At 43.7% G+C, this 23,284-nt stretch overlaps 2 protein-coding genes across 3 annotated transcripts in view; one reads left to right on the plus strand and one right to left on the minus strand.

The window, feature by feature from the left end:
- naalad2 (N-acetylated alpha-linked acidic dipeptidase 2) overlaps window positions 1-1,696 on the plus strand; it is a 21,757-nt gene extending 20,061 nt beyond the window's left edge. For both annotated transcript variants that reach the window (XM_083773073.1, XM_083773074.1), the window contains exon 20: window positions 389-1,696. In XM_083773073.1, the coding sequence (XP_083629199.1) occupies window positions 389-578 (190 nt within the window). In that variant the 3' untranslated portion in view covers window positions 579-1,696. The remainder of the gene's footprint in view (window positions 1-388) is intronic.
- A 495-nt stretch (window positions 1,697-2,191) lies between these two features.
- nlrc3l (NLR family, CARD domain containing 3-like) lies at window positions 2,192-23,284 on the minus strand. The gene is made up of 14 exons (XM_083773688.1): window positions 23,235-23,284; window positions 22,786-22,859; window positions 20,954-21,070; window positions 20,431-20,523; window positions 18,839-19,022; window positions 16,897-17,023; window positions 16,021-16,113; window positions 15,333-15,460; window positions 13,581-13,811; window positions 12,535-12,729; window positions 10,875-11,050; window positions 9,178-9,454; window positions 8,162-8,377; window positions 2,192-4,898 (listed from the first exon to the last, which is right to left on the minus strand). The coding sequence occupies exons 2-14, from the start codon at window positions 22,800-22,802 to the stop codon at window positions 4,494-4,496; spliced, it is 2,259 nt and encodes a 752-aa protein (XP_083629814.1). The 5' UTR covers window positions 22,803-22,859; window positions 23,235-23,284; the 3' UTR covers window positions 2,192-4,493.

Raw genomic sequence — 23,284 nt, forward strand, 5'->3', positions numbered from 1 at the left:
AATATACTTCACTCACAAGTATGGCTATCACAAATACCTCTGTGACATTGTAGATCTGCTATTTCTGAACAGCCAACGTAAAGAAACAAAACATTTTAACCCTTAAGACCGGAGGCCGATCCTTCTAATTCCTAACAGTTTTCTGTATCAGTGCCAGGTGCTCAAACGTTTTCATGTCAAAGACCCCCAACATTATGTATTTGGCCGCCGACCCCCATCTCAAAATATTTTGTTCCAGGGCCCCTAGAAGCAAAGATTTGAGTTACAAATGTTTGCGTTAAAGATATATATTTTCAAAGATTTGCAGAAATCTGGCAGATCTACAAGCTTATAGTGCGGCACTCGGTGTATGCACAGAAGTACCTCCAGCATCTCCTCTCTGTTGCAGACATGTGATCTTCGCTCCGAGCAGTCATAATAAGTATGCGGGGGAATCCTTCCCAGGGATCTACGACGCGCTGTTTGACATCCAGAACTCAGCCAATCAGGAGCAGGCCTGGCAGGAAGTGAAGAGGCAGATCAGTATCGCGGCGTTCACCGTCCACGCAGCCGCCATGACGCTAAAACCTCCCGCCTGACACACGCACGCACACACACACACTCACACACATGCTGCCTGGAACAAAATAAACAAACACATCAATCAATATCTAATGTATAGACACAATGTGCTGGAAAATATAATTTTCTTTACCGACTGTAAGATGGACCGGTGTATGTTTTATATAGCTATAAATGAAAGTGCTAAAGTTCTAAATGTGATGTGATAAACAGGACACTGAAAGATGTTACAACAGAACAACAGGGTTCTATTAGTTTACTTGCATGCAGTGGTGGACAAAATACTCAACCCCTGTATCTATACAAAGTAGGCCTATAGATGCATCATAAATATTACTCTATAGTGAAAGTTGCTAGTGTAGACCCACAGAGCAGCACCATAGACAACCTGGAACCACTCACTGTCCACCTCTGCCCCAGCCTGTTGCCAAGGGCCAATTCCAATCCGCTCCCTTACTGACTCAGAGCCCTCACTGACATACTGTAGGTGCACGTTCATGTGAAGTATACGAGGGCTTTAGGGCTGTCCCATTTAACTTAAGTATGCAAATTAGTTATGAATTTATAATCACACAGGAAAGTGGTGAAGTACGTATTTATAAAATGAAAAAAAAAAAAAGTAATAGGCCAAGCAGAGATGGACATGAAAGTGGGTGTATGATTGCATATTTCTGTATTCTTGGTTTGTCTCATGCTAAAATCTGATGTAATTATTGCTTTTATTTTTGTCCAACTAAGCTCTGGAAATGTTTTGTTTTGTAACTAATAAAGTTACTGTGCAAACAGTAGCCGGCACTGACTGTAAATAAGTGATGAAAAGTGTCATGAATGAAGGACTCATCTTCAAAGTGCTGTCCAATTCATTTCATTACAATTTGGAGACCTTGCAGCCTCTCACCCTCAAACACTTACAGACAGACATCTACAAAAATAATAATTTGAGTGTAACCAGTCTACCACTGGTTACAATAACTGTTTCATTAAAATAAATTCTGGGTTGCAACTTTAACTTAGATCTTTAGTGTAGATCACATTTCAATTAAATTATTCAATTCCTTGATCAAGAACACAGTGGTTCATGCCATGGAGTCTTACCATTATGCTACATTATGTTTTACTGTACAAACATGGAAACCCCCCCCACACACACACACACCTTATTTGTCTAGACAGAGAAATGCCATAAAGTTCAAAGTCACACACGATCTTCCACACATAAACATTGTGTCATACTAACTCATAAACATTAAATACATGTATAACAATATTGCATCTTCGTATTGTTCCATGACCTTGATAGTTTATAAATTATAGCAAACAGAACTGCTCTTGCTGGGTGTAAGACTAAAGCCAATGGAAACACATGTCTCTTCAATCGATCAACATCCTCACAGATTCTTGCCATGACTGCTCAAGCAGATTCCTTTTTGAGAAGCAATGGGCCTGCAGCGTCTCAAAACAAATCTTTGCCGTAAGGCAGAAACCTTGTATCTCAAACATATATAAAACTTTTTATGCTATTTTCATAAGCACGCAACACATTTTATATGAAGCGTTGTGTACAGCTTTTGTTTTTATTTACATACAAGACAGCAATGAAATGCAAGCTAATATACTGGAAGCCGGTGATTCTGTCCGTTCAAGGACCCAGCACTGTCTATGATATGAATTAGGCCACAGACTCCACTTTGCTTTCTCAGGGAAAACCAATCTAAGAATGTACGAATGGACCATTTAGTAGGAAACCTCATTATGTCCAAAACTGTTACTTTTCAGGATTTTCAAATTCAAAGTTATGGAGCTAAGAGGTTACTGCCCGACAGCAACGATATGTTGTATGTAATGTGGCATTGCATAATTTATCTCCCAACAGTTCGACTACAGACCCCTTTCACTTTTCTTTTTTACACATGTAAACGTCACGTGGATGTTGAAGAACGTCAGAAAACTCCAAATTGTATTTCTTATACACAGCATAAAACCACTTTAAGTGGAGTTACAATTTGTACATTGTGCCATTATTGCAGCACCCAAAGGAGAGGAGGAAGATGAGGACGGCGGTATATATGGCATTATTACAGTCAATGTTTTACTGTCCCTTTGTCTCAGTTCATGCCAACATTTGTGTCATCCTTTACATTCACACACTGTAATGATCAGTGATCACATACTACACGTTCAATACAATATCAACTTCTTGTTTTTAAAATACATAAATCACTAAAGGTAGTAGTGATGGGTTCCATTATAAATTAACGAAATGGCATCATCTTGCCACTGCCAGGCACAATGTTGTTTAGTGTACATATCAGTAGAATTGGTATACAACAGCTGCAAGACAGTTGTTGTGTAATGTTTGATAAGTTATATAGAGCTATCATATTTCAGATTAGATCAGAAACAAAGGAAGGCGTCTGACTGAAAGGTTCAATTTAAGATGATGTTACAGACCTAAACGCCAGCACACACTATCGCTTGTCATAACTGAAGAAACTGGCGATCATTATCGATTAATTTGTGATAAAATAACAGTAAAAGGGGGCAATAAAGTAAGTACCAACATGCATTATGATGTCAGTACAGGCACATATTCCTGTGCGTGTACGTTTGTTGTGCAATGCTAGCCATTCACACACACACACACACACACACACAATACTCGTCAAGCTTGCGCCAAGCTCACAATGTGTCGCGATGGCAACACATTTTAAGCTTAGTAGATTGGCAATTTGTTATGCACTGTATAAAACAAAGGATAACAAAAGAATATCACGGCCCAAACCGCACCAATGATTCGTTATGCAACTCCTTGCAACCAAACGGTTGCGAGTACAGTAGTAGTGTGTAGTTGCATGAAACCATTATCAGTATTCCAGTTGCAAGGAGTTGCATTGCTGTGACACGGCCTTAAAACTGTTTTGTTGCAAGGAGTTGCATTGCTGTGACACGGCCTTAAAACTGTTTTGTTGCAAGGAGTTGCATTGGTGACACGGCCTTAAAACTGTTTTGTTGCAAGGAGTTGCATTGCTGTGACACGGCCTTAAAACTGTTTTGTTGCAAGGAGTTGCATTGGTGACACGGCCTTAAAACTGTTTTGTTGCAAGGAGTTGCATTGCTGTGACACGGCCTTAAAACTGTTTTGTTGCAAGGAGTTGCATTGGTGACACGGCCTTAAAACTGTTTTGTTGCAAGGAGTTGCATTGGTGAGGTTTGGGAATAGGTGTGTTCACATTTTCACAACTGAGGCAAAGTCATTTTTCATCCATTGCGTGATTTTAAACAAAGAGAAAACGTGCACAGGGACTCACAGGAAATGACCAGTTTTAAATGTAACCAAATGGACCTGTGAGAGGGTCCACTTGGTTATATGTGTCCACTCAGTTACAAATAGAAGCCCTTTTCGTGTTGTCCTACATCACCACCACCATCGCTGCTATGTTACATGATGTTTAACCCATTAAAACCAGGATGGCGTATGTGTCATTTTAGATTTTAGCGTTGGCTATTCCAAAAAGCAGATATACAAGCTCACATCGCGTCACTTTGTGCCACGCTGCGAGCTTGTACATCTGCCATTTATTTATTTTTTAATCTTGAAATAACTCCTTGTTTAGAAGGCCTCAGGTCTTTATGGGTTGAAGTCCCAGACTGGTGTTTGGTGATAGCTCCAGTTGGACTCGACCAGCAGGCGCTCCAGCCCAGCTGTGGAGCGCATGCCTACAGTACACACGTCTCCGGTTAAGTGGTCTCGTTTTTGGCGTGTAAAAAAAAAAAATCGATAAACATTTACTCCATCTAAAAAAAAGGCACCGATTGGCTGTTCGTTCAACTTGAGCGAAGACGAGGAAGAGGCCACGTTTTGGTGTGTCTTTGCCCGGTGCAAACTCACGTCGATTTGCTTCTTTGCATAGACGTTGGCATAGTGTTGTGCCTCAGTATTCCACCTCGGTCAATTCGCTAATGCACACCCTTAGTACGGCCGCCCTGTCCGGGTGGCTCAGGATCTTCTGCTCCAGCAGTTTGGCCACGTCCTCCTGGCCCTTCATGAGGGGGTTGCGGTTGGGGCAGAAGCGTCCCGTCATCATGTTGATGTGTTTGGAGTGGGAGATGCCGCAGAAGTGCCGCATCATCATGTCATAGCGGCCCGGTGGGCTGCCGAGGTACTTGGCGACGGCGCTCTCGAGCAGCGGCAGAAGCGACTTTTCCTCGACTTTGTCCTCGTTCTTGGAGGCGAACATCTTGGTCTGGGGCCAATTCAGACTCAGACGATTGTGCACCAGCACGTTCTTCCCATCCAACCAGAAGGTCAGGAACACCCACAGGACCGCCATATACTCCTTTAAAAGACAACCGCAACAGATCACTTTAAACAAGGGACATACAAATATGTGGGGACAAAAAAGGTACCTATGTCAGTGTGGTTCTCAAACCAACCAAATGGGCCTCTATAAAGGGTCCCTCCTCAAGGAACTCGGAGGGTAACCTGAGACAGATGGGGGCGGTATTGGGTAACCATGTTCCCCTAGCTGTGAAACAAATGTGTAGCAAGCTTTTTGGATCTGGCAGCGTCAGGTTACTATACGTTATAAACAATAAAACATGTCATACACTTTTTAAAAGCAAAAACTAATCTCACGACTGAACATTTGATGTCCCAATCTATGAAGAGTCGCCCACACTAGCGTTTCTTATATAATTAGCACATGTGACGTTATGTTGTTTAGGTATTGTAATTTTAAACCTATGTTCATACTGTTCCACATACAGCCAACCAGTTAAAGGACCACTTCACCCCTTTTGCAACCAGAGCTTATATTGATGATGATTAGGACACAAGAAACACTTTCCTGAGGTTTTTATGCGTGTAATATACTAATTACTAACCGTCCTCTTTTACACAACGTATGTGACACTTGCAGCCCAGCATGGTAGCAAGTCTCCGTTGACAATATTAATAAGCCAATTGATACTAGTCCATTTGGTAAACTCTAAAATCTCCCTGCGAATGAATGACTAGTGTCGCCTAGCGTGACATATTCAATGTGCGGCGCGATCTTTCTATTGAAAAAAGCATATCTACCGGTACAAGCTCACAATGCAGTGCAAGCAGACACGGTGCGAGCTTGTATTTTTGGTGTGTGACACCGTCAGACAATGGTGTACAAATTACGCTTTTAAAGTAACGGTACACACACTAACAGTTTCTTCAATATGTCTGTTAGAAAAGTACTGTATTTGAAGGCCCTAATAAAAAAAAGTGTAGTGCAAAGTGATATTTTTTGGTTAAAACAAATACACACCATTCAAAGTAGATGAGTTAACCCATTCTGACCGGGCACCCATTTTGTTGTCAGCATCATGTTATGCTTTAGCTATTTCAAAATAGCAGATCTACAAGCTCATATCGCGCCACCGAGTGGCGCGATACGAGCTTGTAGGTCTGCTATTTTTGAAAAATCGAAGAGCGACTGACATTTTTAGAATCTGATCTGAGGTCAGAATGGGTTCATCAGACCAGTGTGTGTCCGGCGGAAACCTCGTATGAATCTGATCTCAGGTCAGAATGGGTTAATGTGATCATAACGCCACGGGAAATAGCCCTCTGCTAAATCCCACCCCAAAAAGCCATTGTCCAATGCCAATCCAAATAGTTTAGCAACTGTTGCTAAGCATGAAAAGCTTTCGCAACCACATAGGTGTCAATGTTATTTTGCATGGCTGTATGGTTGAACATATACATGGCTTAAAGGTATATTCAGTGATTTCACTTAATTCAAATATCACTTATTTTTGTGTTTTGTTGTGATAATCCTCCCTTCTATAGAGTGTGCTGACCGTATAAGGAGTTCCTCCCTGTCCCCAGTTAACCCCTGGGGAAAAGAAAAGATTAGGTTTTGATTTTGGCTAGGTGGCCCAGCTTTCATCAAATCAGAATAGAGAGGGACCTTCCGCCAATCACGATCGAGCGGGGGCGGGCCTTGGTGTGCGTGCTGTTGGCCTGTCGCGTGTCCCCTCACTGTAGTGTGTGCATGTTCACATCTTGTTACCGGCGCAGACCAGGGTTTTTCCAAATCACTGAATGCTCCTTTAAAATCAGTGCCGGGAGTGCTTCAAAATAGGAGCTCTGGGGTGCCGGAGTTGTCCGAGTGCTTTTACTCTGAAAGCCATGAACCGGAAACAATTTCCTAAAAAAGTTGACTTTACAAAGTTGACCTTACATTGCGATCATTTTAATTTATACGATATATGATCCAAAAAGCGTTCATATTTTGCGGGAGAGACGGATGAGGAGCAGAAATGAAGCGCCAGCATATCGATCCATTCATAACCACGGAGAGCGCCCTGGATTAGGAGATACGAGTCATTCTTTCCGCCGCGCTAACATGTAAGTCAACGGCAAGCTAATAATTGCCTAGAGCGTAGCATACGGCAGCCGAAAGGCGAACGGGCCAACAAAAAAAAAAGGAAAATTTAAGAATATTCTTTTCTCGCCCCGTATCATTGAGGATGCGCTAGGACGTCCTCACACGTTCTTTGTACATCTGGGTTGGAATCCTTAAGACGTACAGGTCTGTCCTACGCACAAAATGTGTTAACCCATTCTGACCGGGCACCCATTTTGGTGTCAGCATCATGTTATGCTTTAGCTATTGAAAAATAGCAGATCTACAAGCTCATATCGCGCCACCGAGTGGCGCGATACGAGCTTGTAGGTCTGCTATTTTTTGAAGAATCGAAGAACGACTGACATTTTTAGAATGTGATCTCAGGTCAGAATGGGTTAATCAGACCAGTGTGTGTCCGGCGGAAACCTCGTATGAATCTGATCTCAGGTCAGAATGTGTTAATCATACTAATGACCGTAGTCTTACCGTGCAGGCGTGCAACATGAAAGCTCCTCAGGTGGTCGTTAAACGTTGATTTCTCCCCATGTCATTTCCTTGCATTTCTAGTTTAATTAAATAATGTCATGCAACATTGTCCAGTGCATAGCCTACTGCAGGCCTAGTTGACTAGATTTAGAAGACATTTTGATGCTCTCGCTACTGAAATTATCGATTATTTATATGGAGAAATCCTGTCATTTAACATGCATCGCTATGGGGGAGAAGGACAGCTTGCCCTGTCTCCTCGCTGCTAACGTGCCTATTGGATGGGTTGGTGAGGGACTTAGCGAAGGGCTAATTGGTAATCAAATTATAGATCTTCAACTCTTGATAGTGTAAAAATGACCAACCTCAATACAGGAAAATGTGGACATATTCTTTAGTTTTGGTTGTGAGAGTCTAAATCTCCTCAAATGGTGGGTCCTCGGTATGAAAAGTGTGGGAAGCCACTGCTCTAGCCCATTCTGAACGGGCACCCATTTTGGTGTTGGCATCATGTTATGCTTTAGCTATTGAAAAATAGCAGATCTACAAGCTCATATCGCGCCACCGAGTGGCGCGATACGAGCTTGTAGGTCTGCTATTTTTTGAAAAATCGAAGAACGACTGACATTTTTAGAATCTGATCTCAGGTCAGAATGGGTTCATCAGACCACTGTGTGTCCAGTGGAAACCTCGTATGAATCTGATCTCAGGTCAGAATGGGCTAGTACCTGAAGGATGAGGTGTACAAAGCAGTACTTCTTGCGGCCCTGGCGCTGCTCCTTGCTGACCTCAGTGCACAGGCCACAGAGGATGGTCACCATCTGCACGTCCAGCCCGGCATCCTTGATGTCCTCCTCAGAAAACAGCCATTGGTTCTTATCATGCAGCTTCAAGGCCATCTTGCCCAACATCTTCAGGAACAGGCGGTCCTCCTCTCTCCATTTCTGGGACCAAAAGGAGAGCCATTTACACAAACTCGCCTTACTAAACCACTTCTCTCAAGATTTAAAAAGAAATGTTCAAAGAAATAGCAGATGTACAAGCTTGTTAATTTTTTTTGGAAACAAATGGACCTTTCCAGGTGTGTAACTCAGTGTACGAATGGGACCATAAGGACCCTTACAAACTCTTCAGGGTGTACAAATGGAACCAATTTGGTCCCATTTGTACACTCTCAAGAGTTAAGATTTCATCAAGTGTATTCTCCCAGAGATTGGATTGTATCTAATGGGGATTAGTGGCCACATATCAAAAGCATTGAGAACCCCTGAAATAAATGATGTTTTATATATACTGTGTATATATATATATATATATCACACTGATGAAGGCTGGATAGCCGAAACGTTTGTCCCTGTTCAAAAATGAAATAAATGTTTTGAACTGAAGTCTTGGTGTGTGCGACCCACTACCGTTATTTATTTTATATATACCGTAATTTCCGGACTATAAGCCGCGGCTTTTTACCCATGATTTGAACCCTGCGGCTTATACAACGGTGCGGCTAATCTATGGATTTTTACAACTAACGTAGAGCCATCTCAGGCTCTGAGCTAACGTAGCTGCGGCTTATAGTCCGGTGCGGCTTATAGTCCGGTGCGGCTTGTATATGGGATTTTCCCTAAATTTGGCTGGTGCGGCTTATATTCAGGTGCGGCTTATAGTCCGGAAATTACGGTACTGTAAACATATACAGTATATGAGACAAAAAAGGGGACTCCTGCACATAAAAAAAAATACTTACTATTTGGTTGGACTGTTGTCTGAGGTGGGACTGCAGGTAGTTGTTGAGCTCAAAGATCATGTAGTTGGCGGTGAACTCCGACAGCTTGGGGGCGACCTTGCCATAGTGCAGATACTGGTAGCGCGAGTCCATCAGAGTATAGACGATCCAGGAGTTGATGGGAAGCCGACACCACTTGGGGAGGGAAAGACAGCGCTTGTAGTGGGGGAGGACCTGGTCCCGCAATTCAGGGTTTCTCCTAAACTTCTGCCTCAGGAACTGTTCAGTGTTTTCAGTGCTGTGGGAGAACGGAGGAACATCACATAGTCAACTGAATTCAACACTTGAGAAAAATCCATCATCAAAATCCATCATCAATCATAAAAATGTGTGTTTTGCCAATTATTTGGGGGCCCAACCCAGTTGGGAACCACTACAAATAAATGGTGCAATTATAGCACTTTTATCCAAAGCACTTTACATAGATTGTGCATTACATTCACACACCGATGGTGGAGGAAACCATGCAAGGCCCCAACCTGCTCATCAGGAGCAATTAGGGGTTCAGAGTCTTGCTCAAAGACACTAAGTCTGGGGGAGCCCGGGATCAAACTGGTAACCGCACGGTTCCTATCCGGCCACTCTACCCCTGAGCCACAGCCGCACGATTCCAACTGAGTGAAATGAACCCATTCTGACCTGAGATCAGATTCATACGAGGTTTCCGCCGGACACACACTGGTCTGATGAACCCATTCTGACCTGAGATCAGATTCTAAAAAATGTCAAGTCGCTCTTCGATTTTTCAAAAATAGCAGACCTACAAGCTTGTATCGCGCCACTCGGTGGCGCGATATGAGCTTGTAGATCTGCTATTTTTCAATAGCTAAAGCATGACATGATGCCGACACCAAAATGGGTGCCCGGTCAGAATGGGTTAATAAACAGGATGAACAGCAGAACATGGACACAATGCAACAGCTGCTTGCCATGTTCATGACCAAAAACCTTGACTACGAAAGGAAAGAGGCCACACAGCTCGTAGTCACGATGCCATAAAAGAAAATATGTTTCCAACGTTTCGGCAACAAGTTGCCTTCTTCAGGGTATGACCAAAAACCTGTCATGAAAATGTAGTCTCACTTCCTTCCTGGACTACAAAGTCACACCTCCATGCAGCCCCCCCCACCCCCCTCCCCCCCACAAGGAGGGGAAGTGCACTAAAGCATTATGGGCATTGTAGGAATTCAGCAATCCAGTAGTCAAATACACAGACTTCAAATTGTGCTACCGTTATCTACTACAATATCATTGAGTGACTGCAGTTTCTTCCAGCAGTGAAATGTCCCGTTAACATGCATCTGGTGTAAGAAAAATAATAATAATAATAATATTTTCTTTCTTTTGTAGTTTGTAATCACTATATTCGAATACTTTTAAATCTCTCATACTTTAAAATCTGAATTGTCGTCCGTCTCATTATTGGAGGATTGTGCTCTTATATGTTCGGACTGCTTTGCATTAGGCCACGGTACCTCATAGTTAATCATTTCTAACCCAATCTATACTGTAAAATTGCAAGTGCTAATTTAACTCCCGACAGTGTACAACATTTCGAGAACCACTGGTCTAGTCATGGACTCAAGAGTCAAGACTGTGTCATGTGACACAAGCCGTGCACGTGCCACATGTGTCTGTTGACAGACACACAGACATACCTGAATCCCTGGATCTCCGTCTCCAGGTCTACGAGTTTGGGCGGTAGCAGCGAGAGAGCGGCTCTCCTCCCCAGGATCCAGAGACGGGCGTGGGGCAGCAGGGTGCCTCTGAGCAGGTTCACCACCACGGCGTCAAGATGAGCCATCTGGTTGATGTTGGTGACCTGTCGTTTGTCCTGGACACAGGGATTAAAGAGAGGCCCTCGTTATTACTGAAATCATTGACCGCATGAACCCCAGCAAACCTTCCTAGCGACCGCAGCGAAACATAAGAGTACGCAAGACCTGACTTCACTCCCACTACGTTCCTTTTTTTCTCTTGAAAATCCCATAGAGAAATCTTAGATCGCGTCATATAAGAACTGTGTTCCAAAAATATACAAACCACCATGGCGATTTTGTCAGGGTGTAACTCTGTGTAACCCCCACCCCAACTCTGCCTCCCTCCCCCGCATCCCCCCCTCCTCTGTTTTTCTTTTTCTTTGATGCAAGAAAGATGTATTTGGCGCTGCACTGCGGCGTCATGGACATAAGGGCTAGGCTGCACTGTGGCCACATGGACATAAGGGCTAGGCTGCACTGTGGCCACATGGACATAAGGGCTACACTGCACTGTGGCCACATGGACATAAGGGCTAGGCTGCACTGTGGCCACATGGACATAAGGGCTACGCTGCACTGTGGCCACATGGACATAAGGGCTAGGCTGCACTGCAGCGCCATGGACATAAGGGCTACGCTGCACTGTGGCCACATGGACATAAGGGCTACGCTGCACTGTGGCCACATGGACATAAGGGCTAGGCTGCACTGTGGCCACATGGACATAAGGGCTAGGCTGCACTGCAGCGCCATGGACATAAGGGCTACGCTGCACTGTGGTGACATGGACATAAGGGCTACGCTGCACTGTGGCCACATGGACATAAGGGCTACGCTGCACTGTGGCCACATGGACATAAGGGCTACGCTGCACTGTGGCCACATGGACATAAGGGCTAGGCTGCACTGTGGCCACATGGACATAAGGGCTACGCTGCACTGTGGCCACATGGACATAAGGGCTAGGCTGCACTGTGGCCACATGGACATAAGGGCTAGGCTGCACTGCAGCGCCATGGACATAAGGGCTAGGCTGCACTGTGGCCACATGGACATAAGGGCTAGGCTGCACTGTGGCCACATGGACATAAGGGCTAGGCTGCACTGTGGCGACATGGACATAAGGGCTAGGCTGCACTGTGGCCACATGGACATAAGGGCTAGGCTGCACTGTGGCGACATGGACATAAGGGCTAGGCTGCACTGTGGCCACATGGACATAAGGGCTAGGCTGCACTGTGGCGACATGGACATAAGGGCTACGCTTGCATGCGGTCCCTTTGTCTAAGACAAATGTCTTCCTCGGGAGACAAATAATAAAGAACCTTGTCATTCATAATTTTGAGTAAAGTCTGTGTTTGGAGAAAAGATATAATAACATACCGGTAATGCTTTCAAGGTCTAAATGGGTCAAATTCTCAAAAATTGTGAGAACTGCCGAATCTAGAAGCTCGGAACGAGTTTGGGAGCATGCAAATAATAATGTGTGTGTGTGTGTGTGTGTGTGCGTGTGTATGTGCGTGCGTGTGTGTGTGTGCGTGCGTGCAAAGACACGTACATTCCAGTCAATGGGTTGCATCCACTCATCAAAACCATCCATTATGATGAGGAATTTACAGTCGGGCTCCATCAGGCAGTCGAGGTTTTTGAAGAGCTTCAGGTCCCACAACAGAAAGCGCATGAAGGACATGTCCTCTTTGTCGCGCAAACGCTGCAGCAGTCTGAAGGACATCGGGATGACGAACACGAAGTCCTTTTGAGGGGCGGAAGAGGAAGGAAACATGTTTGGTCAATGACACTAGGTGTGTTTCCATAAAGCCGCATTAAGGCTCTTGTGCAAAATCTCCTGGATTTAAAGCGAATTAGCACAACACCCCATAGCCCTATTCAATTAAATTAAATTCATTCAGGGCTTATGGGAGGGGAAATAGCCAATAAGGAGGTCTTGCACAAAATAACACCTGGACCTCTTTGGTGGGGATGTAACAACTACAAATAACACCTGGACCTCTTTGGTGGGGACGTAACAACTACAAATAACATCTGGACCTCTTTGGTGGGGATGTAACAACTACAAATAACATCTGGACCTCTTTGGTGGGGACGTAACAACTACAAATAACACCTGGACCTCTTTGGTGGGGACGTAACAACTACAAATAACACCTGGACCTCTTTGGTGGGGATGTAACAACTACAAATAACACCTGGACCTCTTTGGTGGGGACGTAACAACTACAAATAACATCTGGACCTCTTTGGTGGGGACGTAACAACTACAAATAACACCTGGACCTCTTTGGTGGGGACGTAACAACTACAAATAACATCTGGACCTCTTTGGTGGGGACGTAACAACTACAAATAACACCTGGACCTCTTTGGTGGGGACGTAACAACTACAAATAACACCTGGACCTCTTTGGTGGGGACGTAACAACTACAAATAACACCTGGACCTCTTTGGTGGGGACGTAACAACTACAAATAACACCTGGACCTCTTTGGTGGGGACGTAACAACTACAAATAAAGGTAAGAAAGCATGGAATTCTCCTTTAATGGGTTAACAGTACAATACAAAATAATGCAAAACGTGACATACCCTGTTGGCCTTCTCCTCCGCCCAATCCATCATGAACTTCCTGGTGAGCACGGTCTTGCCGGACCCTGGGAGGCCGGTGGTGGTCGCCACTCGCACTGGCTGGCCCGCTTTGTTCTTCTGGCGAAACAGGTTGTTGACCGTGATGAGGGTGTAAACAGGGGGCAGCGGGAGAGGGGGGTGACCCCCCGGGTACGCTCGGTACTCGTGCCAGGGGTCAATGCCGCCGTTGCCCTGCGGTGAAGATCAGGGTTGTTAGTTAACCCATTCTGACCTGAGATCAGATTCATACGAGGTTTCCGCCGGACACACACTGGTCTGATTAAACCCATTCTGACCTGAGATCAGATTAAAAAAATGTCAGTCGTTCTTCGATTTTTCAAAAAATAGCAGACCTACAAGCTCGTATCGCGCCACCGAGTGGCGCGATACGAGCTTGTAAGATCTGCTATTTTTAAATAGCTAAAGCATAACATGATGCCAACACCAAAATGGGTGCCCGTTCAGAATGGGTTAATACCATGGATTATAGCAGTGGTTCCCAAACTGGCGGTCGGGACCCCCAGATGATCAGATTAATGTGCAACATTGCTTTCTCACTCAACAGTAAACCAACCAACATAAAGTATATACTGCATGTAAGTGTACACAGGGTGTCGGTCTACACATCTCTGAAGTTAAAATGTCATTACTTTTTAAGACCTTTTTAATGCCAAATTGTCAAATATTACGCTAGAAAGAGGCAAACATTGTGGAAATAGCCAATCTACAAGCTTATAATACCTCGCTCATCACCACTGTCCCCTGTATAGAGGTGTGCATGCATGCATAACGTGAGTGGCAAATCAAGTGGCAATATGAGTTTTAAGCCCAAACCACACCAAAGGGTCGAGACGGGACGAGACGGTTTTAGCGTCCCAGCGGTGTGATATGTCTGCTTCAAACCCACGTCGACCCAAGTCGAACCAAGTGATTCATCTGGTTCAATGCAATGGCCCAAACTAGGGTTGTCCTGATCGGATCGGGAGATCGGAAATCGGCTCCGATCACATGATTTTCAAAAGATCGGAAATCGGGGAGAAAAGATCGGATTTTTAATTGTCTGATGTAAATGAGATTTTGTAAAAACTGTTGCGTTTAGGTGAGTTGTTTTCCTTCTGGTCCCAGTCAGAGATCATCAAACAAAGACTAGTCACACTCAGAGGCATGAAAGACACCTGAATGAAAACGAAGGAAATACAACCCCCGCTATGCATGATGGCATAGGTGTCTGTAGTACTCTCTCTGGATGAGAGAGATACTCTTTGAGTTTTAACTTGACTTCAGTTCTATAAGCTGTAGAACTGTATTCACTCAAATTAACCAATACATGATTATATTGCTATGATTCCATGCTTTCATAGAAAAGAAAAAAAACCCACAGTGACAGTCATTCTAATATAAGTATAGTCACATTTTGCCTTTCAATATTATTATACACAACAGATTACACTAGAGTGACATACATTAGGATATTTGCTATTGTGATATGGAATAAGAGTTATATTAAATATATAAATACCGGTATATCGGTATGTCTCAAAATCAAATGATCGGAATCAGATCAGGAGCAAAGAAAACGTGATCGGGACATCCCCAGCCCAAACCACACCAATGGGTCGCCATGCAACTCCTCGCAACCGTTTGGTTGCAAGGAGTTGCATGGCGAGCCTTTGGTGTGTTTTTAAGCCGTTCAAAATGCAAAGCTCTAGTAACCTGGGTGGAGAGAGCGGCCTCCACGTAGATCTCCTTCAGGAACTCCTGCTTGCCGGCCTGGGGGACACCCTCGCGGATGATCTTGAACATGCGCTCAATGTCCCTCCGCAGCCTGGAGCGCGTGCGGGCTGCCCGGGGGGGTTGGAAGATACAAGATGGACGGCAGTGTTAATTGTGTCAAATAAAACTATGACGAAAGATAAAGTTTGCCGACTATCTTTTTTTCACTGACAAAAACTAAATAGAAAGCTATTTTGAGTAATACTAAGACTAAATATATTGACAATTACATCAACAAATATAAACTAGACTAATGTTATCGTTAGGGAGGGACTGGTGGAGCAGAGATCCAGTAGAACTAAGTCATCATGGCCCGCCAAAATACTTTTGTCAACTAAATCAACTGTACATTTTGTCAACTAAAATGTTATACTTAGTCGACAAAAACTAAAGCATTTCAGATGACTAAAATATAACTAAAACTAAATCAAAATGTTCTGTGAAAATCAACACTGATGAAAAATGATGTGTAAAAGACGGCAAGCAGGAGTTCCTGAAGGAGATCTACGTGGAGGCCGCTCTCTCCACGTGCCTATTGGACAAGGATGGGTTGGGGAGAGACTTAGCGAAGGGCTAATTGGGGAGAAAAGGGGATACAACGCTATGTGGCCGTTCTATGTTTGTTTACATTTGATGCATTTTATTAACAAGTCCTTGGCCTGCTTCTCCAGCTTCATGTATTCCAAAGTTTCAACGGTTTTGCCACAGGCGTCCTCGTGCCCTGAAATTACAACGACAGATCATCATTAAAGGGACAGGACACCCACAATAACTTTTAGTATAAATGTGCCAGCAGCAATGTTATGATGCAATTTGCCCATGGGCTTGTGGATACAGAGATTTCTGCTGTAGCTATTTCTGTGTACTTCCTGTTTCTGTGTGGGGGAAAAAAGCCACCACTCGTTATAGATTAGCTGACGGGCACGTACAGGTCTAGTCATAATACATATTTACCCCTACAAACAAGCAACTTCATGTCATATTTACCCCTACAAACAAGCAACTTCATGTCATATTTACCCCTACAAACAAGCAACTTCATGTCATATTTACCCTACAAACAACATGTGTTCGGCTAGCCTTTTTCGGCTGCGACTGCGGGAGCTCCCGGAGGCTGGAGCACAACCTCCTACTATGAGCGTGTCACGTGTCGCTGTTGTTTCAGCGTGACTTCCATACGGTCTATAAAACACTACATTTGAAGACACTACTTGTAAACACTACTTGTGCCAAAAGCTTTTTCATACCGGGTATTCAATATGCTTGTTATGAGCTTTTTTTCGGGGTATGACGCTTCGAGTTCCATCCCTACCCTTTATTAATCTATTCTATTGCTCTTTCAGTTTCATCTTAAAAAAACTGAAAATATCAAATCTACAATGCGTTGTGAGCTTTTTTGGCTATTTTTGGTCCAATGACATCATTGACAGGATTCAATAAAATACTGAAATCAGTGGCTGTGGCGACTGAGAACTCTCATCCAACTAAGGGTGTGTTTTCTGACCTCTGTCTTCGATCAGGCAGTCCACCACATCCAGCACGTCAGTCACCTCTCGGCTCTCTCTGATGGTGTTGTTCACGAACGCCTTAAGATGCTGCGGAGACAGCTCCGCCAACACCGTCTGCATCGTCTGCAGGGGAAGAGAGAGGAGAGACTGCAGTCATGGTGGAAACTTAAAGATGGAGTGCCACCATTTTTTTCTACCCTAAAACATGATCATCAGGTATTATTACAATATAAGGGGGAAGAACTTTTTCCAAAAAGTGTACAGTATTTGTTAAAATCATGCTTTTATGTGGACACGCCCACCAGTTCATTAAGTATGCCTGGTTTGCCTGGTGGGGGGGGGGGGGTGATGGGTGGTGATCCACCTGAACTGAAGCCGCACCCACAGCTGTAGTTGTATGATAAAGGGGGAGGGGTTAGGGGAGGGGCTGATAGTGTGATGTCACTATATTACTGTTTATTTCATTGGCCCGTTTGACTGTCAAGGGTTCAGCCTCCAGGAAGAAACCCTAAATACAAAGTTAATACACCATTGCACATAAAAACAACTCCAGGGTGTCTAATGAAGTACTGTCACCTCATAGACATGTGAAAAACTGGAAAAATACAAAAATTGTGGCACTCCATCTTTAACACCCCCACCTGGTGTCTCAAAATGGTACTCCAGGACCACCGCCCAGCCATTTAGTACGGCGGGACTCTTACCCCCTTTTTGAAACTAGCTCCTTGCCACTCACCCTACACACTTCCACTTGGTTTGAGCATACATATATAAATAATAGAGATGGCACTGGATGGGAGGGGAATCCTGGTGCCGTCTCTATTATTCATATATCTATACTCAAACCGAGTGGAAGTGTGTAGGGCGAGTAGCTAGTTTAAAAAAGGGCCTGAGTTTGAAAGCCATTTCACTTGGAAATCGAGACCCAGGAAGTGAATTATTGCTATGCAACGGGTGCCGCGATTGTTATTTAATTCACCCAAAAGATACATTTTGTAAACAGGGATCATATTGTTTATAGAAATGAGGCGCAAATTAAGCTTGTTTTGAGCCAAAAAGAAGAATCAGAGATATTACGATTCTAAAAACTGCATCCCCATAGACAGCATAAGCAGGCGGGATTTTCATTTCCGTGTTTTTTTTCCATCGCACCGCATGGCGTGTAAAATCCACTAAATCGGTATGGAACGCTCAGCATGGATATATATTTTTTGCTTCTTCCAGTGATCAACGGATAGTGTCGTGATCTTAAGGTAAAAAAACAAACAGAGAAAGGGTTCATATGAACTCGAGGCAAAATGGTTAACTTAATGGAATATAGCACTTTTCTAGTATTCTATCTCACCGATATTGTAAATAAGAGCCATTATGACTTTGGCCATGTTAATTGATGAGGTCACAATGGGGCATGGTCAGGACCATGGTTGCCATGGTTACAGAGGGTATTTAGCCCTGTCCCTGATTAAGGCACAGGTGTTGCCGACATGCAGAGCCACACTGTTTTAAACTGTGTTCGTTAGGCTTGTGGTCTATGTATGCGTTAATTGGCCATTTGTTTATTTTATTGTATTTAATTTCTAGACTGAAGTATTGAATAAATATGATTTAATACCGACTGAATGGGAACGTTTTGGACTTCAGTTCTTCTACACACGTCTGAACATCCTCCCTGGCCGTCGGCAACCACGTAGTGCCAAAGTATTGTACTACAGTAAAATACAGTAAAATAAGTCCACATACCAGCTCTGACAGCGTGTTAAACCGGTTCAGCAAACTGTTCCAAATGTGATGAAATCTGGTTTCTCTAGTTCCGGATACCGAGCCAATTGAATTCAGGTTTGAGATCCATACTATACAACAGATTTTCGCCCACACTCTCCAACACAATGCAGAGGTCGGAGCGGTGGTGTGGTGTGTTGTTGGGGGGCGTTCACTCACCTTGAATAGGTAGGGCATGCACAGCTCCGGGTGCAGCCTCCCGGGCTGGCCGGACTCGTCCTCTTCCATCTGGGGTCCATCCGGTTCCACCGGCGGTGGCGGTTCCGGAGAGTCCGGTACGTCATAGTCTTCCATATCCTCGGGTTCGTCCAGTTCCTCCACTTCCTCCAAGTCATCAAAGTACCTGGAGGGGAGGTATAGGTATGATTTAACCTATCAAACCCATAGAGTTGTTTTGGGCTATTATATATATATCACAGCACTTCATGCCACGCTGCAAGCTTGTATATATATATCTGCTATTTGAGTTTTTAACCAATTAAGACCTGAGGTCAATTCTACAAATGTCTTCTAAAACATTTTTCTGAAAATCCTATGTTGCTATATCAATGGTGCTCAAAACATTTATGTTTTAAAGTTGTTGGCGAGTCATCAGATCGTTATGTATTTCACACTACAGGAGTCTTTTTTTTTAATCGACTAGCAGATCTACAAGCTTTTAGGGCGGCACAAAGTGGCAGGCTATGAGCTTGTACAGTATATCTGCTATTTTTTAAGTATAAAATAATGCTTTTTAGCGCAAATCTGAAATGTTTTCCTGTCTTTGTGTTTGAAAATCTTCTCTTCTGGGGGTCCCTGGCACAAAACCTTTTCAGATGGGGGTCATAATACATTTGTAGAATCAGCCTCAGGTCTTAATGGGTTAAACCCAGGCTAAGAAAGGAAAGAGGAGATCCGCACACCGTTTTAAAAGCTCCCAAAAAATGTATTGACAATAGAGCGGAAAACAATACAACGTTTCGTCAGGTATACTGAAACAGCGCGTCTAAGGCGCGATTCATATTCCTATTTTAGAGCCGAATAAAAGTCGGTTGGGCTCTGTAGAGCCTACAATGTGACGTCATTTGAGTTTCAGGGGGGCGGGTACCGTTCTAACGTCGGCTCTTCGGTGCTACTGGCGGCCAGATTCCCTCCTCTAGGGGGCTTCTCCACTTTTTCAATATATACAGTTAATCAACGTACTGCGTTGTGTGCATATTTATGTTAACCTTTTGCAGAATGTGTGCCCAAAATAAAGAAGCTAGGGACAATTTGGTTAAAGCAACTCAACTGTGCCACTCATATTAGTGGCGATGGAGTATGCATGCATTAGCAGGGTCCAGACTCCACACCAATGAATGGAAATGTGATTTCAAGGGGGAGTGGTTAACCAGGCCACGAAGATCTTTGACAGCACTTTGTTTTTACGTCAAGAGTGGATAGAGCGAGAAAATCATATCATTGACTCATTGGGAGACCTAAAGGTCAGAGGTCCTTTGACGAATGACTGTAAGCTTCAGTTCTTGAGCGATTCCCACGACATAGAGATGGTCGTCCTGACCAACACTCCCTGCTGACAGCTGACGCCCCTGCCTGTATGAGTACTGGTACATGCAGTGCATCCCTCCCCCTAACGCCAATTGCATTCGTCTAGACGTTCGACAAAGCCGTAGGCAACACGTTGGATTCGAACCCACAACCTCTGCAGTGGTGGGCACTGAGCAGGCACTCTACTACTGCACACACAAGTGCCCCTTGACTACATTCTTTACCTGGTATCGAAGACATCGGCTCCTGGAGGTTTGGTCTGCTGCGTAGTTTGAGTAAAGATAGTCTCCGGATAGTCAACGCAGTTCAACTTCACCCTGGAGGACACAACAAACCAAAGACAAAGTTTTATTTTATATTTAAAACGTGATGATTATGCCATTTGAACAGTATTAATTCTATATGGACAAACACTGACTAATAACCACATTATCTGTGGGACAGGGCCATTATAAGGAAATCTATAGCTTTGGTATTTTAAACTACTTTAAACCCTGTATCCTTCATAGTACAACGGTAAGCAATAGCAGATATACGTACAGGCTCACAGTCACAACACATTGCATAGATCTGCTTATTTTGCTGTCAAATGATAAATATTAAATAATCATAGTGTAACTGACCCTGCTGTGATGTAGAAGGAACCTGTATTTAAATCATCATAATGATAATCATAGTGTAACTGACCCTGTGATGTAGAGGAACCTGTATTTAAATCATCATAATGATAATCATAGTGTAACTGACCCTGTGATGGCCGTGCTGGTTATCGCAGGAAGAGCCAACTCGTCGTCCTCAGTGAATTCTATCACCGACTCCACGTCACTCTTCATGGATCCATAGCTGGACGGTGGTCTCTCAGCCCTGTGAGCGACACACACACAACATACTGTCACCATGACGGGCTAGTAGAGATGTACCGTAGTGTCCAATACCAGTTTTTCCTTCCCCGATACTGATACCCATAAACTAGCATATCGGTCGAATTGATTGATACAGAGTACCTATCTGATACCCGAGTGTAATTTAACCCATTTAGGCCTGTCCACAATTTTTTTTTTTTATCTTCTAAATCCTCCAGTTTTCTGAAATCAATATTTTCACGATTAAAAAACAAATAGCGGACCTACAAGCTCGTAGCGCACCACTCGGTGGCGCGCTATGAGCTTGTAGATCTGCTATTTTTCAATAGCTAAATTATAACATAATGTTTAAAACACCAAAATGGGTTAAAGATCTCACCCGTGTGAAGTGAGGGGAGCTAATATATTAAAGTCTATCTCATTGTTTTTAGGTGATGTAAAACAAACGGTGCTAACACAAACATTAAATTATATTTATTGTTAATGACATTTAATGTTTGTGTTAGGGACAAATGACGATTTTCCCTTCATTGTCAACGGCATTTTAAAACAAACATTGAACTAAAAACAAATATTAAACTATAAGAGGAGCTAGCGCCCCATAAAAACAGAATGTAGGTCAGTCAGGGCCGGATCTACCATATGGGCACTTTGGGCACGTGCCCAGGGGCCCTTGGGCACCAGGGGCCCCTCCACAGATAATTTCCCTGATAATCTGAATGAAATAAATGGTGTCTAAAAAGATTAGTGTTTTATTGTTGGTGAGAAGGGCAGCTGAAAAGTGCAATTGTGTCTAAAGCAGCAACAATGCGCTAGAGTGGCTGTCACTCTGGGGGGAGGGGGGGGGGGGGGTAGGTGACCGGAAATAAGCCAATATAACAGCATAAAACTGCCCCAAAACGGCTACAAAACAGCAAAAATGTTGCGTGCGCGTGAAGGGGGGCCCTTCTAGCTTCAGTGCCCAGGGGCCCTCAGTGGTGTTAATCCGGCCCTGAGGTCAGTTGTTCTCAAAGTGGGGCTAGGGTGAAAAGATGTTCCGCTTTGCGTGGGACACTGAGACAGTCTCTCATTTCCAAGACTCCCACGTTGTGACTGGCAGGCTGAAATGGCCTAAAAGTCCCGCAAAGCTGGTTTTCTGCCGTAAAGCTCGTATTGTCTCTTTTGCTGCAAGTGGTGTTTTTAAGCCTGTTTAAGCCTGAGAAATGTCCCTAGGCCTAGGCTACCAAGTACACCACTCATGACCAATTTTAAAACAAAATGTGAGAAGGCAGAGGGGTTTAATAACAAAATAATAGGCAATATTATGGCCATCAAGGCCTTTAATAGCAAGACGCTAAACCCGTCTTGTCCCATCCCACACAAGCGATACTACTTCTGGCCTTCAAATATACAGTTTGGATCTGGTCACCCCAAGTGGGGCCCGAGCCAGGAACTCTCAGGGTTCTTTGAGGGGTAACTCAGATGACTAATTGTATTGTACGGGTCCATTTGGTTCCATGTGTACACAGTGTTTCTATGTTGCAGTATTGATACTTTTATTTATGTAAAAAAAAACAATCACACCTGAAGTGAAGTGAGGGGCACTTATACATCATCTCATTCTGTCCAATCACAATTTGGGTCCTAACATTTGTCTTCAATGTTTAAACACTCAAAGCTGGGCATAGGGTAGGAGGGGCCCTCAAAATTGTGAGCACTTTTTGAGTATTGCATTACCTTTGGTCCATGTCCATCGTGGTTGACCGGTTTAGTTGAATGAATGGAGTATCACTTCCGTGTTACAGGATTCACTGACACCGACATGGAAAAAAAAAACACAAGTCTGTTATTAATAATAATATTATTGCATGTACCAAAATGTGACACACCTATATGAAATATTAAACACACACGCAGTTGATAAATGATAACTACAAAGTAAGTACACACCACTGGGGTTACAAAATATAGCCAAGCGTAGGCACTTAAATGTCCGACCTATGCAGTGAGTGTATGCACTCACTCACTCATGTAGGCATAGCCTACAAGTTGTTTTGCATAGGTTTACGACCAATATGCCACGCGTTGTCATGAAACATTGACCAAATGCAAACCTTTTTACATAAATATTGTACTCAAAGGCGGTTAAAACAGAAACAAACGCCCCAACGGTTGGTTTTACTCACCGTGTCCTCCCTGCACTGCACTCAGTGTGCTGCTTCCTAGTTCCTGTTCC

The sequence above is a fragment of the Protomyctophum parallelum genome (assembly GCF_964188405.1).
Source record: "Protomyctophum parallelum genome assembly, chromosome: 9".
Taxonomy (NCBI): Eukaryota; Metazoa; Chordata; class Actinopteri; order Myctophiformes; family Myctophidae; genus Protomyctophum; species Protomyctophum parallelum.

Excerpts from the sequence above, each read along its gene's own strand:
- nlrc3l (XM_083773688.1), bottom strand. Across the intron at positions 19,023-20,430 it reads GCCGATGTCTTCGATACCAG|GTACTTTGATGACTTGGAGG; the intron begins GTAAAGAATGTA and ends CCTCCCCTCCAG. Across the intron at positions 11,051-12,534 it reads TGCAACCCATTGACTGGAAT|GACAAACGACAGGTCACCAA; the intron begins GTACGTGTCTTT and ends CCCTGTGTCCAG.